The sequence below is a fragment of the Colletotrichum truncatum genome (genome assembly GCF_014235925.2).
Source record: "Colletotrichum truncatum strain CMES1059 chromosome Unknown Contig_0005, whole genome shotgun sequence".
NCBI classification, from domain to species: Eukaryota; Fungi; Ascomycota; class Sordariomycetes; order Glomerellales; family Glomerellaceae; genus Colletotrichum; species Colletotrichum truncatum.
Window position 1 is genome coordinate 1,539,250 of NW_027222402.1, and position 13,689 is coordinate 1,552,938.

Consider the following 13,689-nt stretch of genomic DNA (forward strand, 5'->3'; position numbering starts at 1 on the left):
AGCTTCGTGAAGGGTCGCATAAGCGTTCCCACGAGTCCCCATTTCTCACGCAGAACATGCGCGCGACTAACAATGATGGCGCCCTTCAGGTCTGCATTGCCATCAAGCGCATCTACATCCATGAGTCCATCTACGACGAGCTCGTCGCTGAGATGGCCAATGTCATCAAGAGCTTCCCCGTCGGCGACGGCCAGCAGGAAGGTACCATGCTCGGCCCTGTTCAGAACCAGATGCAGTTTGAGCGCGTCAAGGACCTGCTCAAGGATATCGAGGAGCAGAAGCTCAAGCTCGCTGCCGGATCCACGGCGCCCGCGTCCAACGGCAAGGGTTACTTCATCACCCCCACCATGGTCGACAACCCTCCCGACAACTCCCGTATTGTCGTCGAGGAGCCTTTCGGTAAGTCGCAAGGAATAATCTTGTAATGTGCTTCCTCAGTAGCTGACTGAGAACCCCCCCAACGCAGGCCCCGTCTTCCCCGTCCTCAAGTGGAGCGAGGAGAAGGAGGTCATCCAGCGCGCCAACAACACCGATATGGGTCTCGGCGCGTCTGTGTGGTCCAAGGACCTGGACAAGGCCCAGAGCATCGCCAAGAAGCTCAAGGCCGGCAACATCTGGGTCAACACGCATCTGGAGCTGCAGTACGACGCGCCGTTCGGCGGCCACAAGCAGAGTGGTATCGGATACGAGTACGGCGCAGGCGGTCTGAAGGCGTACTGCAACGCCCAGTCCGTCTTCATCACCAAAGCATGATATGATACCAGAGATTCTGATAAATCTTACGAGCTCATGATAGAATAAGGAAATAAAAGACGAAATGTCTGATCTGTAAAAAAAAAAAAAAAAAAAAAAAAACGGTGTGGCTGTTGTTGGCTAGCGGCGGGGAGTGGCGGGATGTGATTTTTACCCCCCCCCCCCCCCCCCACTAGTTGGTTTCATACACTAGTAAAAAAAAAACTGAAGCACAACCAAACCGTTCACCTTCCATCCCTGGTTGAACCGTCCGCATCGTCTCGGCGTTACTGTCTGAAAGGATGGCTTTGCCCCGATACTTTTATGGCGGGGCGAATCTTTTTCGGGGGGTCGAGACCTGGAAATCGCGGAGAACACTCTTCGGAGAGTTTATGGGGTCAATTATGGGGCTGTCGCATCATTCGCTGTTGCTGCCTGCGTGCTAGTGAGCCCATACTGCAGGGCCGTGGAGCAACAAAGCGCACTTGTGAGGTGGTCCAGTAGTGATTTTCAGTGGAAAAATCCAACCAGAACACGCAAGCTTGATGCCCTGATGCGGGAATAGTTCCGCACCGGGGAAAGTACCGTGATAGGTCAGTATAGAGATAAGAGGGGAGAGGAATAATTGTCTCGTCGGATATTTCCTGAGTCCAGATGAGGCTGAATAATGAGTTGCGATGAACCATGTCTGCCGGAGACTAAAATTCTTCCTGTATTCGGAATGGAGCTCTGTCGTAATGTAAGCGGCGTCTGCCCGCTAGACAAAAAGCCGTTTCTGCGGGTACCAAAGACCTCAGTCCATTGACTATCAGAATCTTTGAAGCCTTCAGGATGTGGGACGATATCCACATGTATTCGTGTCAGACACTATCCATTTAGGTTGCCGCCCTTAGCTGGTGTTAAGCTTAACCGCATTGCAAGCGTACTGGACATAGGCGTGGCAATCGACCAACGCACAAGGAAGCTAGAATAGCGTTGGTGTACACCATACGTGGAACCTCTGCCACACTTTAAAAATCGATTCATGCATTTCCTTAATCATTAGCGGAGTGGAAGACATGATTCCTGATGTCAACACACGATGCGGCTTGTTAAAGCTAACTGCTATTTTTGCTCAATTGGACAACCCATTTCGAAACGTAAACTTTTGCCTGCTACAAGGACTTACTCGACGCCATTCAACTTCTTTGTCGTTTCAATGCTAAGAATAGCCGTAATATAATTGCATCCACTGTTTTTTGCTTTTTTAACCTTGAACTATTTGCCGTTCGTCTTAGCGCGCCAGAGCGTTGTAAAAACACTGAAACTGTGATTTCTCTTCCTAGATGCAGACAATGCATAGCCTATTAATCATAAGTGTATAGCAAGAACTCTCTCTTTTTGCCTTTGATAATACGTCTTATTACTGGGTGCCCATAATCAATGCTTCAACTTGCACAATTTGAAGCGACTTCGTACGCCTAGGTCTACGAGTTGAAATGAACCTGGGGAGTTAGCGGCAGTGAGGGGTCGTTATTTGGAAGATTATGTTGGGATTTTGTAGACTCGAAGACGCCAATTCTCAGGAAATGGGCTCCTGGACTAAATCTATGTTTCTTTTTTAACCAAAACCAATACAATAAGATCATTAAATCCGCCAAGGGGTGGGAAGCCCAGGGATGAATGCCGACAGTATCAACCCCCTACCTGACTTCTTCACTTGAAACCAGGATATACATGTTTCCCAGTCGAGAGGTTAACAATGCAGTGAAAAGGTGACTTATTAGAGTCAGAGGTCTTAGCGGTTACACTCAATATCATTTTGACCATCCGACATTCAAAACTGGCTCGGAGACTTTTTAGGAGTTTAGTCTCAGAGGCTGTGCGGCATAGGGTGAAGGGTCAGCTAGGGGTTCTAAGGTAGCTACATACTACATACAGCCATCTCTGGTCTCCTAACCCTATGGAACATTGAGGCCCCTTACAAAGTGGCCCTCACAACACCCCTTGCATTCCTCGGCTTCCCAACAGATAACATCGGCATGTGACATCTGGCAGATTTCCCAGAGCACTTACACAAGTGAGCTGGAGTACAGTGGCGTCATCCTGAGAGAATGTCACTCTTCCAGCTACACACGTCTTTGTCTGTGGTGCGTACACACCTGTGCTGCCCAACTGAATGGCTACCACGTGGTTGAACCGGTAGAACAAGCGGCAATCGTACTAACCACGCTATTAAATTAGCCGATATGACTATTAGCGGTACAATACGCCGCTCAGTTGTGATCTCTTTACTCGACTGCTCACCCGGAAGTGGCTGCTTTTGATCTGGTGAAGTAACGCCTGAGGGTAAGTAGGGTGAGTAAGATGTACGGAGTAAGTGAGCTAGGTCGTTAATATCAGCGTAAGTACCAGCCTACTGAATTTATTAAATAGCATCTAAATAGTACATGTAATAGAAAACAGATAACCTCCCCCCCCCCCCCCCCCCCCCCCCCCCCCCCCAAAAAAAAAAAAGAGTAAAAGAAATCCTAGTCTATGTTATTACGGCCAGTTTAGGTGACGGTAAGTCTATTAACAGACTATGTACGACATAGTTTTTAGTAAGCCATTGCTTACGAGTCTTTACTTAAATCCCAGGTGCAATCATTACAAAAGCTTTACATTAGGCACCAACCCGAAAAATAAAGGACTGAAGCCATTGTATCTATTCGAGCTTAAGTCATAGTCCTACAAGATTATATCATATAAAGTATAATCTATAAGAGACTGCCGGCTGCCAACTATTTAACGGGTAGCCAGACAGATATAAATTCCGCGACTACTTCAGCCAACACTTCTACTGGAGCCCCTTGTTTATCAGGATCTTCAGGCACAAAAAGTTAAAACCAGCTTTGCCCGTTTGAAGGAGTATCACACCTAACGGGTACCACTGTGACTCCAACAGAAACTGGCAAGATTACGAATTGAAGATGAAATGCTCTTCAGTAGCGAAGAGCTGAGAAATTTACTAATAGCTAAACCGCTTCAAACCAGTAGTCACCCGAGCCTTCAGGCACCAGGTGGGTCGTCACGGCCCATCTGTTCGTCAAAATGTGTTTCTCTCTGTCCATCCGTCTTGCCCTTTGGAACCATGCGTATCCAATGTAACCCGCCTCCATTTTCATCCAACCTCTAAATGAGCCATCTTCCCCATCCCAGTCTTCAACAGCTCTCGAGTCCAACAACCATAGGTAAGCCGAGTCGGAGTCTCTGAGCCACTCACGCTTCTCTAAGAAGTTCGTAATGACACGAAGGGGAGGGGTTTCATCGGTTAGGGCAGCGAGAAAACGGACGCTGTTCTCATCCATGGCGAGAAAGTCGTGGAGACGTGGGTTTCGCTCATCCGCATTTGGATCGGCACCCACGCTGACGGTCCATTGCCTGAAGTGCTTGCAGAGCTTTGACACATCGTCATGGCTGGCGTTTTCAAGGCTAGGAAAGTTCAGCCGATCCTTGTCTTCGAGTACTTCGAGGCGAAAACGCCGACCCAACTCGTCATTTACCGACCCGTCTGTCTTTTGTTGCGCTATGCCCCGGGCACCCCAGCTAGGAAATCGCGTGCTGTGCACATAGTAGCTTACCACCCATCGCTTCAACCTTTCTACGGCAATCGGGAACAGCTTGTCGGACTCATTAGTGTAAACAGTCCTAAGAACTGCGTGTGGTTAGCACAAATCCGATGCGTTTAGCCAGAAAGCAGCGAGGGTGATGCGTCTATAGATAATTACCAGTATAACCCCAAGAGTTCCTCCCATGAGTTTTAGGGTCGGCGTTGTAGTACACATCCTGAAGGATTTGCAGCCACCATACTGCCGTCCCATCCCGGAAATCCTTAACGCCTTTACCGGAAAGGCTCCAGGCGTAGAGCTCCCGCGGTAGGTCTTTAACGTCGCAAAGCTCTTCGAAGCCTCTTTGGTCTGGCATTGTCGCTGCTGTAGAGTAGACGTTAAAATGGAAGCGGTTTGAATTAGGCAGCAGGGCTAGCCAACCGTTGAAGGAGTCGCTAGTGATGTTAATTTTGACTGGGGTAGGTCAAGCTTTACTTAAAGTGGAAATCAACCAAACATCAACCCAAAGTTCCCAAACTCGAGTTTACTGACATGACTTCGCTTATTTAATCAGGTGCTAGGTCTTATGTGAAGTGCCTAACTGCCGGGTTTCCTGATTATGTATGGGGTACGGAGTACGACTTCAGTAGGGAAATAGCCGCACCCCTAACACCAACTAAATGAGGTGAATTTTAGAGTGGCGAAGCTTCAGTTGAACATGCAACCGTTTGAAAACTGTATAATTGTTACTTTGGCTCTACGTTCGAGCAACTATAACACTTGAACAACAAATCTGATTTCCCAGAATGAGCCCGACTGGTTCGAATGGGTTAGAACAGAGAGCCTGGGCTGGACCTCCGTTTAATCTAGAGTCGAACAGTGAACTGCAACCTGCAATTTGCATCGAGCCAATGAGCTGCTAGATCGCTTGAAGTCCTCCTTGCCGCAACTTCAATGAATGCTTCTCATCCGAATTCGCCGACAACATCTTGATTGTTTCAATGGGTATCATAGTAATTATGAACTTATAAACAAGATATGTAGCAAGTAGGAGTAGTCTCTTCTGAACGCGAGGATAACATTATCAAGTAGGTATGACCGCCTCCTAGAATGATTGATGAACCACGCTGCAAAATGAGAGCCAAAGAGAACAACCTCTGATGGTTCGGCACCAAGTATTCAGCGTAGAAAGATTGCCTCACATGTTGTCCAACCGGAAATTCCCAACGAGATGTTTCGTCTAATACAAACAGTAATTAGGTTTTCCTCATCTAACTAACTCGCAACAAGAATCGATAATCACCACATAATGGAATGCCCCAAACCATCAACTCTCGTGGGAGAGAACGGGGGGCACCCCCGCACTAAACCGGCAGAAGGGTGGATCTTGAACCACTGGGACCCCGGGCGCAGCCAATTGGGGCCGTCCGCGGGGCATCATTCAGCGATGACGCGATTGTGCGGCGCAAATCCGCCATTGAATGGGCTGCCTTCTTCTACGATTTGGGGCAAAAAAACAGCGCAGTTCGTCAGTCTAGTTTTTCCAGAGCAGACGGCATCTATGTTACGGTACGGCTCTTATCTCGCGGTAATGCATCTGCAAGGGCCCCGGTCCAAAGGGCTGGGTCGCCTTTTAAAATCTTCTTCGGCCCCCATGGCGCGTCGGAGATTCTTGAGCTCTAAACAGTAACCTTCAACACTCGTCAGTTGTCGAAGGTGTCTGTAAGGTGTTGAACGACAGGACCTGTCGATAAGACATCGTCGGCCTCGCATTTATGTACGGATCATTCGAACCTTCTCAACAAAACACCATGTCACGGTACAGAGCTTATGACAAGGGCGATGACGTCCCCGTCATTGAGGATACGGGCGTTCGCGCTACGTACGCTGGAGATTCCAGCTCGGCCGACTTCGCCTCTATCGACCCAGAGACTGGCGTGAAGCGAGGACTGAAGACGAGACACCTCAGCATGATGGCCTTGGCAGGCATCATCGGTCCAGGTTTACTGATCGGCGCTGGCGGTGCCCTTTCCAACGGTGGTCCCGCATCTTTGTTGATTGGCTTTGGAGTGATTGGCATCATTGCCTTCAGCATCATGCAAAGTCTGGGTGAGCTGACAACGCTCTACCCCAGTGGAGGCGCTTTCACTGGACTCGCAGACCGCTTCGTCGACAAGGCATTCGGAGTCGCGCTTGGGTGGAACTACTACATCATTTGGATGTGCGTGCTCGCCAACGAGTACAATGTGTTATCTAGCATCTTTGTGTTTTGGAGCGACAAGGTGCCATTGTGGGGATACTTCCTCATTTTCTGGGTGGGTGGCTCTTCTGCAATGCAAGCAACGGATTAACTGACCTATTGCAGTCTGTCTTTCTCGGCTTTCAACTTCTTGGAGTAGAAGCTTTTGGAGAGGCCGAGTTCTGGCTAGCCCTGCTGAAACTCATTGGCTTGGTCGCTTACTTCCTCTTCTCCATCGTGTGAGTATTCAGCTGTGATAGCTACATCTCCCGTGACTAACTTGTGCCTAGGTATGTTGCTGGCGGAATTCCCGGACAAGACGCCCTCGGCTTCCGCTACTGGCGCGACCCCGGTGCCTTTACCGATGGCTTTCGCGGCGTGGCCAAAGTCTTCGTGTTTTGCTCAACCTTTTACGCCGGTGTTGAATCAGTCGCTGTCGCAGCCACGGAGACGAAGAACCCACGCGTTGCCGTCCCCCTTGCGATCCGTCAAGTTTTCTGGCGGATCATCTTCATCTACATGGGATCCGCCTTCTTCTTTGGTCTCACTTGTCCCGCGAACGCCGATGAACTTGTAAACGGCGGCTCCCGTGCTGTCAAAAGCCCCATGACTGTCGCCATCCAGAACGCCGGATGGGAGGGCGGTGTTCATCTGATCAACGCATTCATCTTCGTCACCTGCCTGAGCGCCTGCAACAGTTCGATCTATATTGGTTCGCGGACGCTACTTTACATGGGACAAGACAGCAAGGCGCCCAAAATCCTGGGGAAAACCGACAGCCGTGGAGTTCCCATCCCTGCCATAGTCTTCACCAATCTGTGCGGCGCTCTATCAATGATGAACATTAGCACAGGCGCCAGCAAGGCATACTCATACATCGTCAATCTCAGTGGTGTCTCGACCTTTCTTGTCTGGGGTTCTATCTCGTTCATTCACATCCGCTTCCGCCAAGCATGGAAGGCTCAAGGGCATGCCGAGAGCTCTTTGCCGTTCATCTCCATGTTTTACCCCTGGAACGCGTACTTTGGACTGGCAGCCAATGTATTCTTGGCGATTGTCCAAGGATGGACGACCTTGTCGCCATTTGATGCCGGCGCCTTTGTTGACGCTTATATCTTGTTGCCTCTGTTCCCATTGATCTACTTCGGGTACAAGTTTTGGTTCAAAACTCACTTCTGGCGGGCGAGTGAGGTAGACTTGCTTTCTGGTCGGCGTCGGGATTTGGATGAGTCTCATGAGATTGAGACTGGCGAGTATGACCTTGACAGGCTTCCTTGGTGGAGACGGGTTCTAAAGAGCTTTTGAAGAGTTAAAGATACCCTAATGATTGCGTTTGAGAATTTGAGATGTGTTTAGAAAGTAACTTGAATAATTATGCTTCTTAATAATCCATCTCTCCTTCCCGTCTCCAGTAGTTACTGAGTCCCTTGTGACGAATAGGCTAAATGTGCACCGTAGATCCCTTCAACTCCCAGCAGTGTTGCTAAATAGCGCGGAGGCTTTACCAATTGATCTCCTTGAAGCTTTGAAACGCAATTTTGTGGCACAATCAGACTGCCGTTGACGCCTGCCTTGTTCCCATGCCCATTCATGCATGCCCCCTAACACCGATGCTTTCCCATGCTTCTCACGATTTCCTTTTTTTTTCCCCAACATTTCGTGCTCAAGAACTATTTCAGTCTTTTCCGGTCTGCAGGAGCTTAATAGCCCTCTCAAAAGTTGCCCATGTCGCAGGGTCTTGCTCGCTGGGGAAATCCCTGTAGTGCGATATAATTCTTTCATACAGATCAAGACGCTCTGGACAACTTTCGGTAACCTTGAAACCGAGATTGTCTTCCAATTCCTTCAACAACTGCTCTCTCCAAACATCTGAGCCGGATGTGAGCAATCTTCTAACGGTCCGGCTTCCTACCGTCTCGTATATGAATGTAGATGTTGAGAGGCCATCTTCGTGAACAATTTGGAGACCCTCAGCTAGCCTAGAGCGGAATACCTCCGAAGCTGCTCTTCCATTCTGCTGAAGATGGAAAATGACTCGATGATATAATTCGAATGGACTGATGGTGTAGTCGGCCGAGATGCAATCTTTGCCTCCAGTATCTGTGAGTCCCAAAAGTCCATAGACCCTGTCCCGAGGATCCGTGCACTGATAGTCTTTGCAGAAAGCCAAGAGTCGTGTAAGTGTTGGCCTCGCGCCGGATTCCGGATTTCCGTCCGTAAACGAGGGTTGGTTGGACTGAGTTTGCCAAGATCTCCGAAGGTTGGAAAGCTCTGTGCAACTGTTGACGTGTTTCCTTATACTATAGTGGTTTTCTTGTTTAGAAAAGTGTTTGAAGCCCAGATTGGTTCTGTTGGACATCCCAAATGGCCGGAGTTGCTGGAGCGCAGGCCAAGAAAGTGTGTCGGACCCGCAGAGAATGTAGAGCTCTCTGGCCAGCGTAAACTCTTGGACAATCCAAATCCTCGACCAATAAGGCCTAGAAACTAGCCACTGAGCGTCTTTGAACGAGAATGGTTTCTTTGCATTTCTCAGGAACTCGTTTCTGTTCCGCCTTGGGGTGTGTTTCAAGTCTTGTAGATATTCGAACAGGGCAGGGACATCATCCTCAGATTCTCCAAGCCATGCCATCACAAAGGTGGCAGTTGAGAATATATCCTTCATTAGATCAACCTGAAAGCCGCGCTCGAAAGCATCCTCTTGATTGATACAGATGGCATCAATCCAATAGTATTGTGGCACTCTAATACGCGAGTTTCTTGGAGGCAAGATTGAGTGGTTGTCATTGTTGGCAATTTGAACCAGTCGCCGAAGAGCGTGCCATAAATTCTCGCGAACCTGGAACGGTTCGTTGTTCACCAAAATATCGTAGCTTGGGCTAGGGGGACCCCAAACATACGACAATCCAATGAATGGTGGAGGGTCGTCAATAGTATGGGTCGTCAACGTGCAACGAATAGTATCGTTGTCTTGGGGCAGGAATTTCAGAAGCCTTGTGGATCTCGTCTGCGGATCCAGTGGTGGGTAAAGAGTGTCTAACGAGGGCATATTCTGCCGCTTATGAAAGCTTTCACGAAGTCACTAGTGTGCGTGTGTAGAAGTTTGGATCTTCAGAAAAAAAGTTGGCGCATGGCTGGGCAAGAAATGTTAGTTATATGCAACTTGGTCTGAATTGCACCTACATATGCAAATTTATGCATATTAGTGGGGCTTTATGTATGTGCGATTCATCACCATACCAATCAGTTCCATTGATGGAAAACACTGGGTAATTCTTGATGCAAGAGTGGCTGCAGCTTATGGATCCTTGGCTGCGGCTTTATTGGCTCAACGACTACCCTGATTCCTTAAGTAACAGTGCAGATACGGATATAGCAAGGCCCAATGACTCTCAGAATGATAGGACGTTTGGTCGGTGCTGACAATGACATTTTATGACGCGTTCCAGTAAGTCATGTCGACCCAAGAAGTGTAGCCAGGTAGGATCGAATCGATCGAGACAGCGCTGGACAACTTCTTCGCCCAGCTTACCCTAGTCCCGCTTGCTCCAGTTCCGGTGTTGCCATATTCAGCGTAGTAAACGTTGCCAGTTGGGTTCGTTCCCCAGGCAGACCATCCCACAGGCTTGACAACGTTACTGAGGTCGGAGTTTTGAACGACAACACGTGCGTACTCTCTCCATGGACGTCCAAGAACTGTCGATTCCTTGGCCACGCCAGAGCCGGACTTGGCTGCGATTTTGGCCTTGTTGATCACATACCAGTAGCTATCAGCACTGTCGCGTCCACTGGCAGTAATATATCCAGCGCCGTTGATCGCAATCGTACACTTCTCAAACCAAGCATTACCATCATTACCAAAGATAAAGTCGGTTGCTCCCTCGATGTAGCTATTCTTATAAACCTGATGAGGTTTGTTGGTGTAAATGGTGTCTTGGTAACCGACGAAGCTGCAGCCGTAGTAGGCCTGGTATTGGCCATTGGCGGAAATAGCTAGGGCCTGAGAGCCCTTGCCAAAGCCGTTGACGAGATTGACATTGTACAAGCTAAAGTAGTTGGTTGCGACACGAAGAGTTGCAGACAAGTCGTTGCTTCCAGCTGCAGCAGCGGAGAGAGTGTTGGTCAGGGTAACCTGGTTCTTCGTGTAGTCTTGATCGTTTGTGGTGTAGCCATAGACTACGAGCTTCCCCTTTAGGCTGGGGATCGAGACCTGACCGCTGTAGCTTCCGGGCTGGATAAAGATAGTTGTGGTGGCGGTTGAACTGGTGGAAATGGAGTTGATAGCAGCTTGCAACTGCGACGAACACGTATTAGTTGGGATGAATTTTGGGAATAGAAGAAAACCAAATACTCCATGACAGTTTTGAAGAGCTTAAATTGCACTTACAGAAGTGTATTGGCCTCCGGACTTGGCAACTACAATTGCCCCAGATGGCGGCGAAGTACGAGAAGCAGCGAACACATTGCCTGCTAACACCACCAGGGAAGAAAAAATGCCTACAAACTTCATGACTGCGAAGATTTGGAAACGTGCTTAGATTTCACCATAGGTAGGGGGTATTCTAAGGAAGGCTTGGAGACCCTGTTACGATGCCCTCTTTTTAAAGACCTGAAGATTGTCCCGTTCATTCAATATGGCACCCCCCTTGTTACCAACGGCATCGTAGTGCGGAAAGCTTGGCTGCATCTAGACCAAAATAAAGTTTTAGAATCCGCCAATTCGGAAACAGTGAGCATATAATTACTCCAGACTAAATCAATTTTAATATGTTATGGGGGTCAGATGCAAGCAAACAGGTGGACTAGAATTCTCCGTTGATGCAGCTGTTGCCCCCTGCGCAACTCCATTTAAGCCTTCCGCTTGCAGTTTTCCCGAGCCGCTGTACCCTTATTTTAATAATCCCGTCCACAGGATGCATGTCGGATTTATCCGACGGGTGATGAACTCAAAATCGACGTCGCAATTGCGGGGTTGTTTGACTCTGGAAGAATACGCGTAGGGAGGACGTATGCCGTGCGGGGTTATTCGTCACGCAGCAATCTAATTTACGATCAGGTTGCCCTTTAAGCTCTTGTAAAGAGTCGGTCCGCTTCCAGAACCAGACTAGTGACATTGCAACTGAGAAAGAAAGTGGTAAATCATTCGGCGATGAAATGATAGCCCTTGACCCACTTGTTGAGATGTTCAACTACAAGCAATGTACGCTGTGAGCGGCAGCAAACTTGGTTTCGTGAACTCTTATTTGATCAAATTATGCATTACAAGCGTTCCTATACTCCAGATCTTCGGCGATACGGGCGTGTCAACAGAGTGTGGAGCATTGGAATACGTTAGATGGCTTGCTTGGAGAATTCATGGACAACGGACTTTTACTTTTTTTTCTTCCTTCTTTTTTCAACAGGGCGCATGCTGGGAAGTCATTAAACCACATTCGAAAAAGTTTTCATACGATTCTTTCTTCTTAAAAACCTTTGAAACCTAAACAACCAAATGGATCCATAAATGAATGTATTGAAACGCAAATGAGATAAACTCCAAGACGTGAATCTCATGCCAAACTACCTAGGACGAGCGACAGGCCTATAGTAAGCCAGGTTCAAGAGCAAACGGATGCTCTTGGCCCAGCATTGGCCTTGACAAAGGCGGGAACATCTGCAGTTGGAGTGAGAGTGTACGAGTACCCTGGAGTGAAGCCAGTGCCTGAATTTGAAGCAATGGTACCCGTACAGCTCTTGTAAGTGTTTCCGGAGGCGTTGAGAACTGCACCAGAGTCCTTTGTGAGGGGGTTCTTCGTGTTTTCGAAGAAAACATTTTCCACTCTGGCATTTGTTTTTCCTCGGGCATAGTGGCCGTACGAAGTAATGCCATACAAATAGTTATTGTAAAGATGGACCTGAGCAAGATTATCGGCGCTTGGGTTGCGTTGGTTCGTTTTGTCAAACCAGTTGTGGTTAATGGTGCCGCGAGCCGAAACATTTTCGGTCCAACCAATGCCAAACGTTTTGTCATGGTTGCGGAAGATGTTGTTGGAGACAGTGAAGTAGGTGGTGTCTTTGCGAAGATCAAGCAACCCATCACCGCCATTCTCGAAAAGACAGTGGTCGATCCAAATGTTGCTGACGGTGTCGGCCTGGATACCGTCACGGTCATTCTCAACACCATCATTGAGATTGGTATTGCCAAGTTTAAGGTTGCGGATAATGACATTCTTAGCACCGTTCAAGCCAATACCGCCTGGTTACATCGCAAATCAGTACTCATACTTTGCAAAAGTTCCTCTAGCATTGCGAATTACCTTGGTAGAGCTCGCCAGAAGCGCCCACGCCAATGACAGTCTTGTCGCTAGAGACTTTGATCTCCTTTCCATATGGCGTGATGGTGATACGGCCACTGACCTTGATGACGTACTTGCCTGTCGCACTGGCATACTTTTCGAGGTCAGCTTGGGTAGTGACTGTTACTGTTGTGCCACCCGCTCCGCCAGTAGTTCCGCCGTTTAGTGAAGCAAAGCCTGGCGCAGATGCAGTACAGCCGCTACTTTGTCGCTCAACAACGGCGGCGTGAGCTGTTGAGATAGCCTGCAGAAGAACTAAGATAGAGAATTTCATGTTTACTATTCCCAGAGACCGCAGTTGGTGTCAGATCCCAAAGTGGTGTTCATGCAATCTACTAGGCAAACGGGTTTCGACCTTCATCGGGGGCAAAGAGGGCAACTTATAGAGTCCCTCTCAAGCGGGCTCTCGCTTTGGATTCAGCTACCCCGAGAAACTCCACGACATCAGATTCATGCATATACAGTGAGAAGCGAAGTACATGCTCTTTCCAGGATTTTGATGCATTAGCGTGGGAAGGCAGGGCTACAGAATCTAGTGTTTCTTTCAACCCGTGGCAGGCTGCAGAGCGCATCCCTTCTCCATGCACATTTTGCAATGCCCCAACAGCACCAATGAGAGCTGCCAAGCATGCTAAGTAGGGAATTGATAGGCATCACATAAAATGCCAAGAAGATCATTGAATCTAGGAAGAGCTGAAGATGTAGTAAGCGCAGGAAAAAGATGTGGTGGGGTCGACGTCGCATCTGGGTGAAAGAACAACCAAAAACCCACCAGTCGAATGACAACGGTTCCCCTCATCAATGGTGTGTGGAATGG

At 48.5% G+C, this 13,689-nt stretch overlaps 6 protein-coding genes across 6 annotated transcripts; 2 read left to right on the forward strand and 4 right to left on the reverse strand.

The window, feature by feature from the left end:
* Positions 1-56: 56 nt before the first annotated feature.
* On the forward strand, positions 57-753 carry CTRU02_208474 (putative aldehyde dehydrogenase; the record flags this gene model as incomplete). The annotated part of the gene is made up of 2 exons (XM_036728468.1): positions 57-399; positions 467-753. The coding sequence occupies 2 exons, from the start codon at positions 57-59 to the stop codon at positions 751-753; spliced, it is 630 nt and encodes a 209-aa protein (XP_036579752.1).
* A 2,975-nt stretch (positions 754-3,728) lies between these two features.
* On the reverse strand, positions 3,729-4,677 carry CTRU02_208475 (uncharacterized protein; the record flags this gene model as incomplete). Its single annotated transcript, XM_036728469.1, has 2 exons — positions 3,729-4,408; positions 4,482-4,677. The coding sequence occupies 2 exons, from the start codon at positions 4,675-4,677 to the stop codon at positions 3,729-3,731; spliced, it is 876 nt and encodes a 291-aa protein (XP_036579753.1).
* Positions 4,678-6,076: 1,399 nt separating this feature from the next.
* Positions 6,077-7,845, forward strand: CTRU02_208476 (general amino acid permease agp3; the record flags this gene model as incomplete). Its single annotated transcript, XM_036728470.1, has 3 exons — positions 6,077-6,616; positions 6,667-6,779; positions 6,831-7,845. The coding sequence occupies 3 exons, from the start codon at positions 6,077-6,079 to the stop codon at positions 7,843-7,845; spliced, it is 1,668 nt and encodes a 555-aa protein (XP_036579754.1).
* A 370-nt stretch (positions 7,846-8,215) lies between these two features.
* CTRU02_208477 (pectinesterase) lies at positions 8,216-9,586 on the reverse strand (the record flags this gene model as incomplete). The annotated part of the gene is made up of 1 exon (XM_036728471.1): positions 8,216-9,586. The coding sequence occupies one exon, from the start codon at positions 9,584-9,586 to the stop codon at positions 8,216-8,218; it is 1,371 nt and encodes a 456-aa protein (XP_036579755.1).
* Positions 9,587-9,970: 384 nt separating this feature from the next.
* CTRU02_208478 (pectinesterase) lies at positions 9,971-11,047 on the reverse strand (the record flags this gene model as incomplete). The annotated part of the gene is made up of 2 exons (XM_036728472.1): positions 9,971-10,831; positions 10,925-11,047. 2 exons carry the CDS (start codon positions 11,045-11,047, stop codon positions 9,971-9,973), a joined length of 984 nt encoding a protein of 327 aa, XP_036579756.1.
* Positions 11,048-12,134: 1,087 nt separating this feature from the next.
* CTRU02_208479 (pectate lyase Pel-34K) lies at positions 12,135-13,146 on the reverse strand (the record flags this gene model as incomplete). The annotated part of the gene is made up of 2 exons (XM_036728473.1): positions 12,135-12,772; positions 12,834-13,146. 2 exons carry the CDS (start codon positions 13,144-13,146, stop codon positions 12,135-12,137), a joined length of 951 nt encoding a protein of 316 aa, XP_036579757.1.
* Positions 13,147-13,689: the final 543 nt, after the last annotated feature.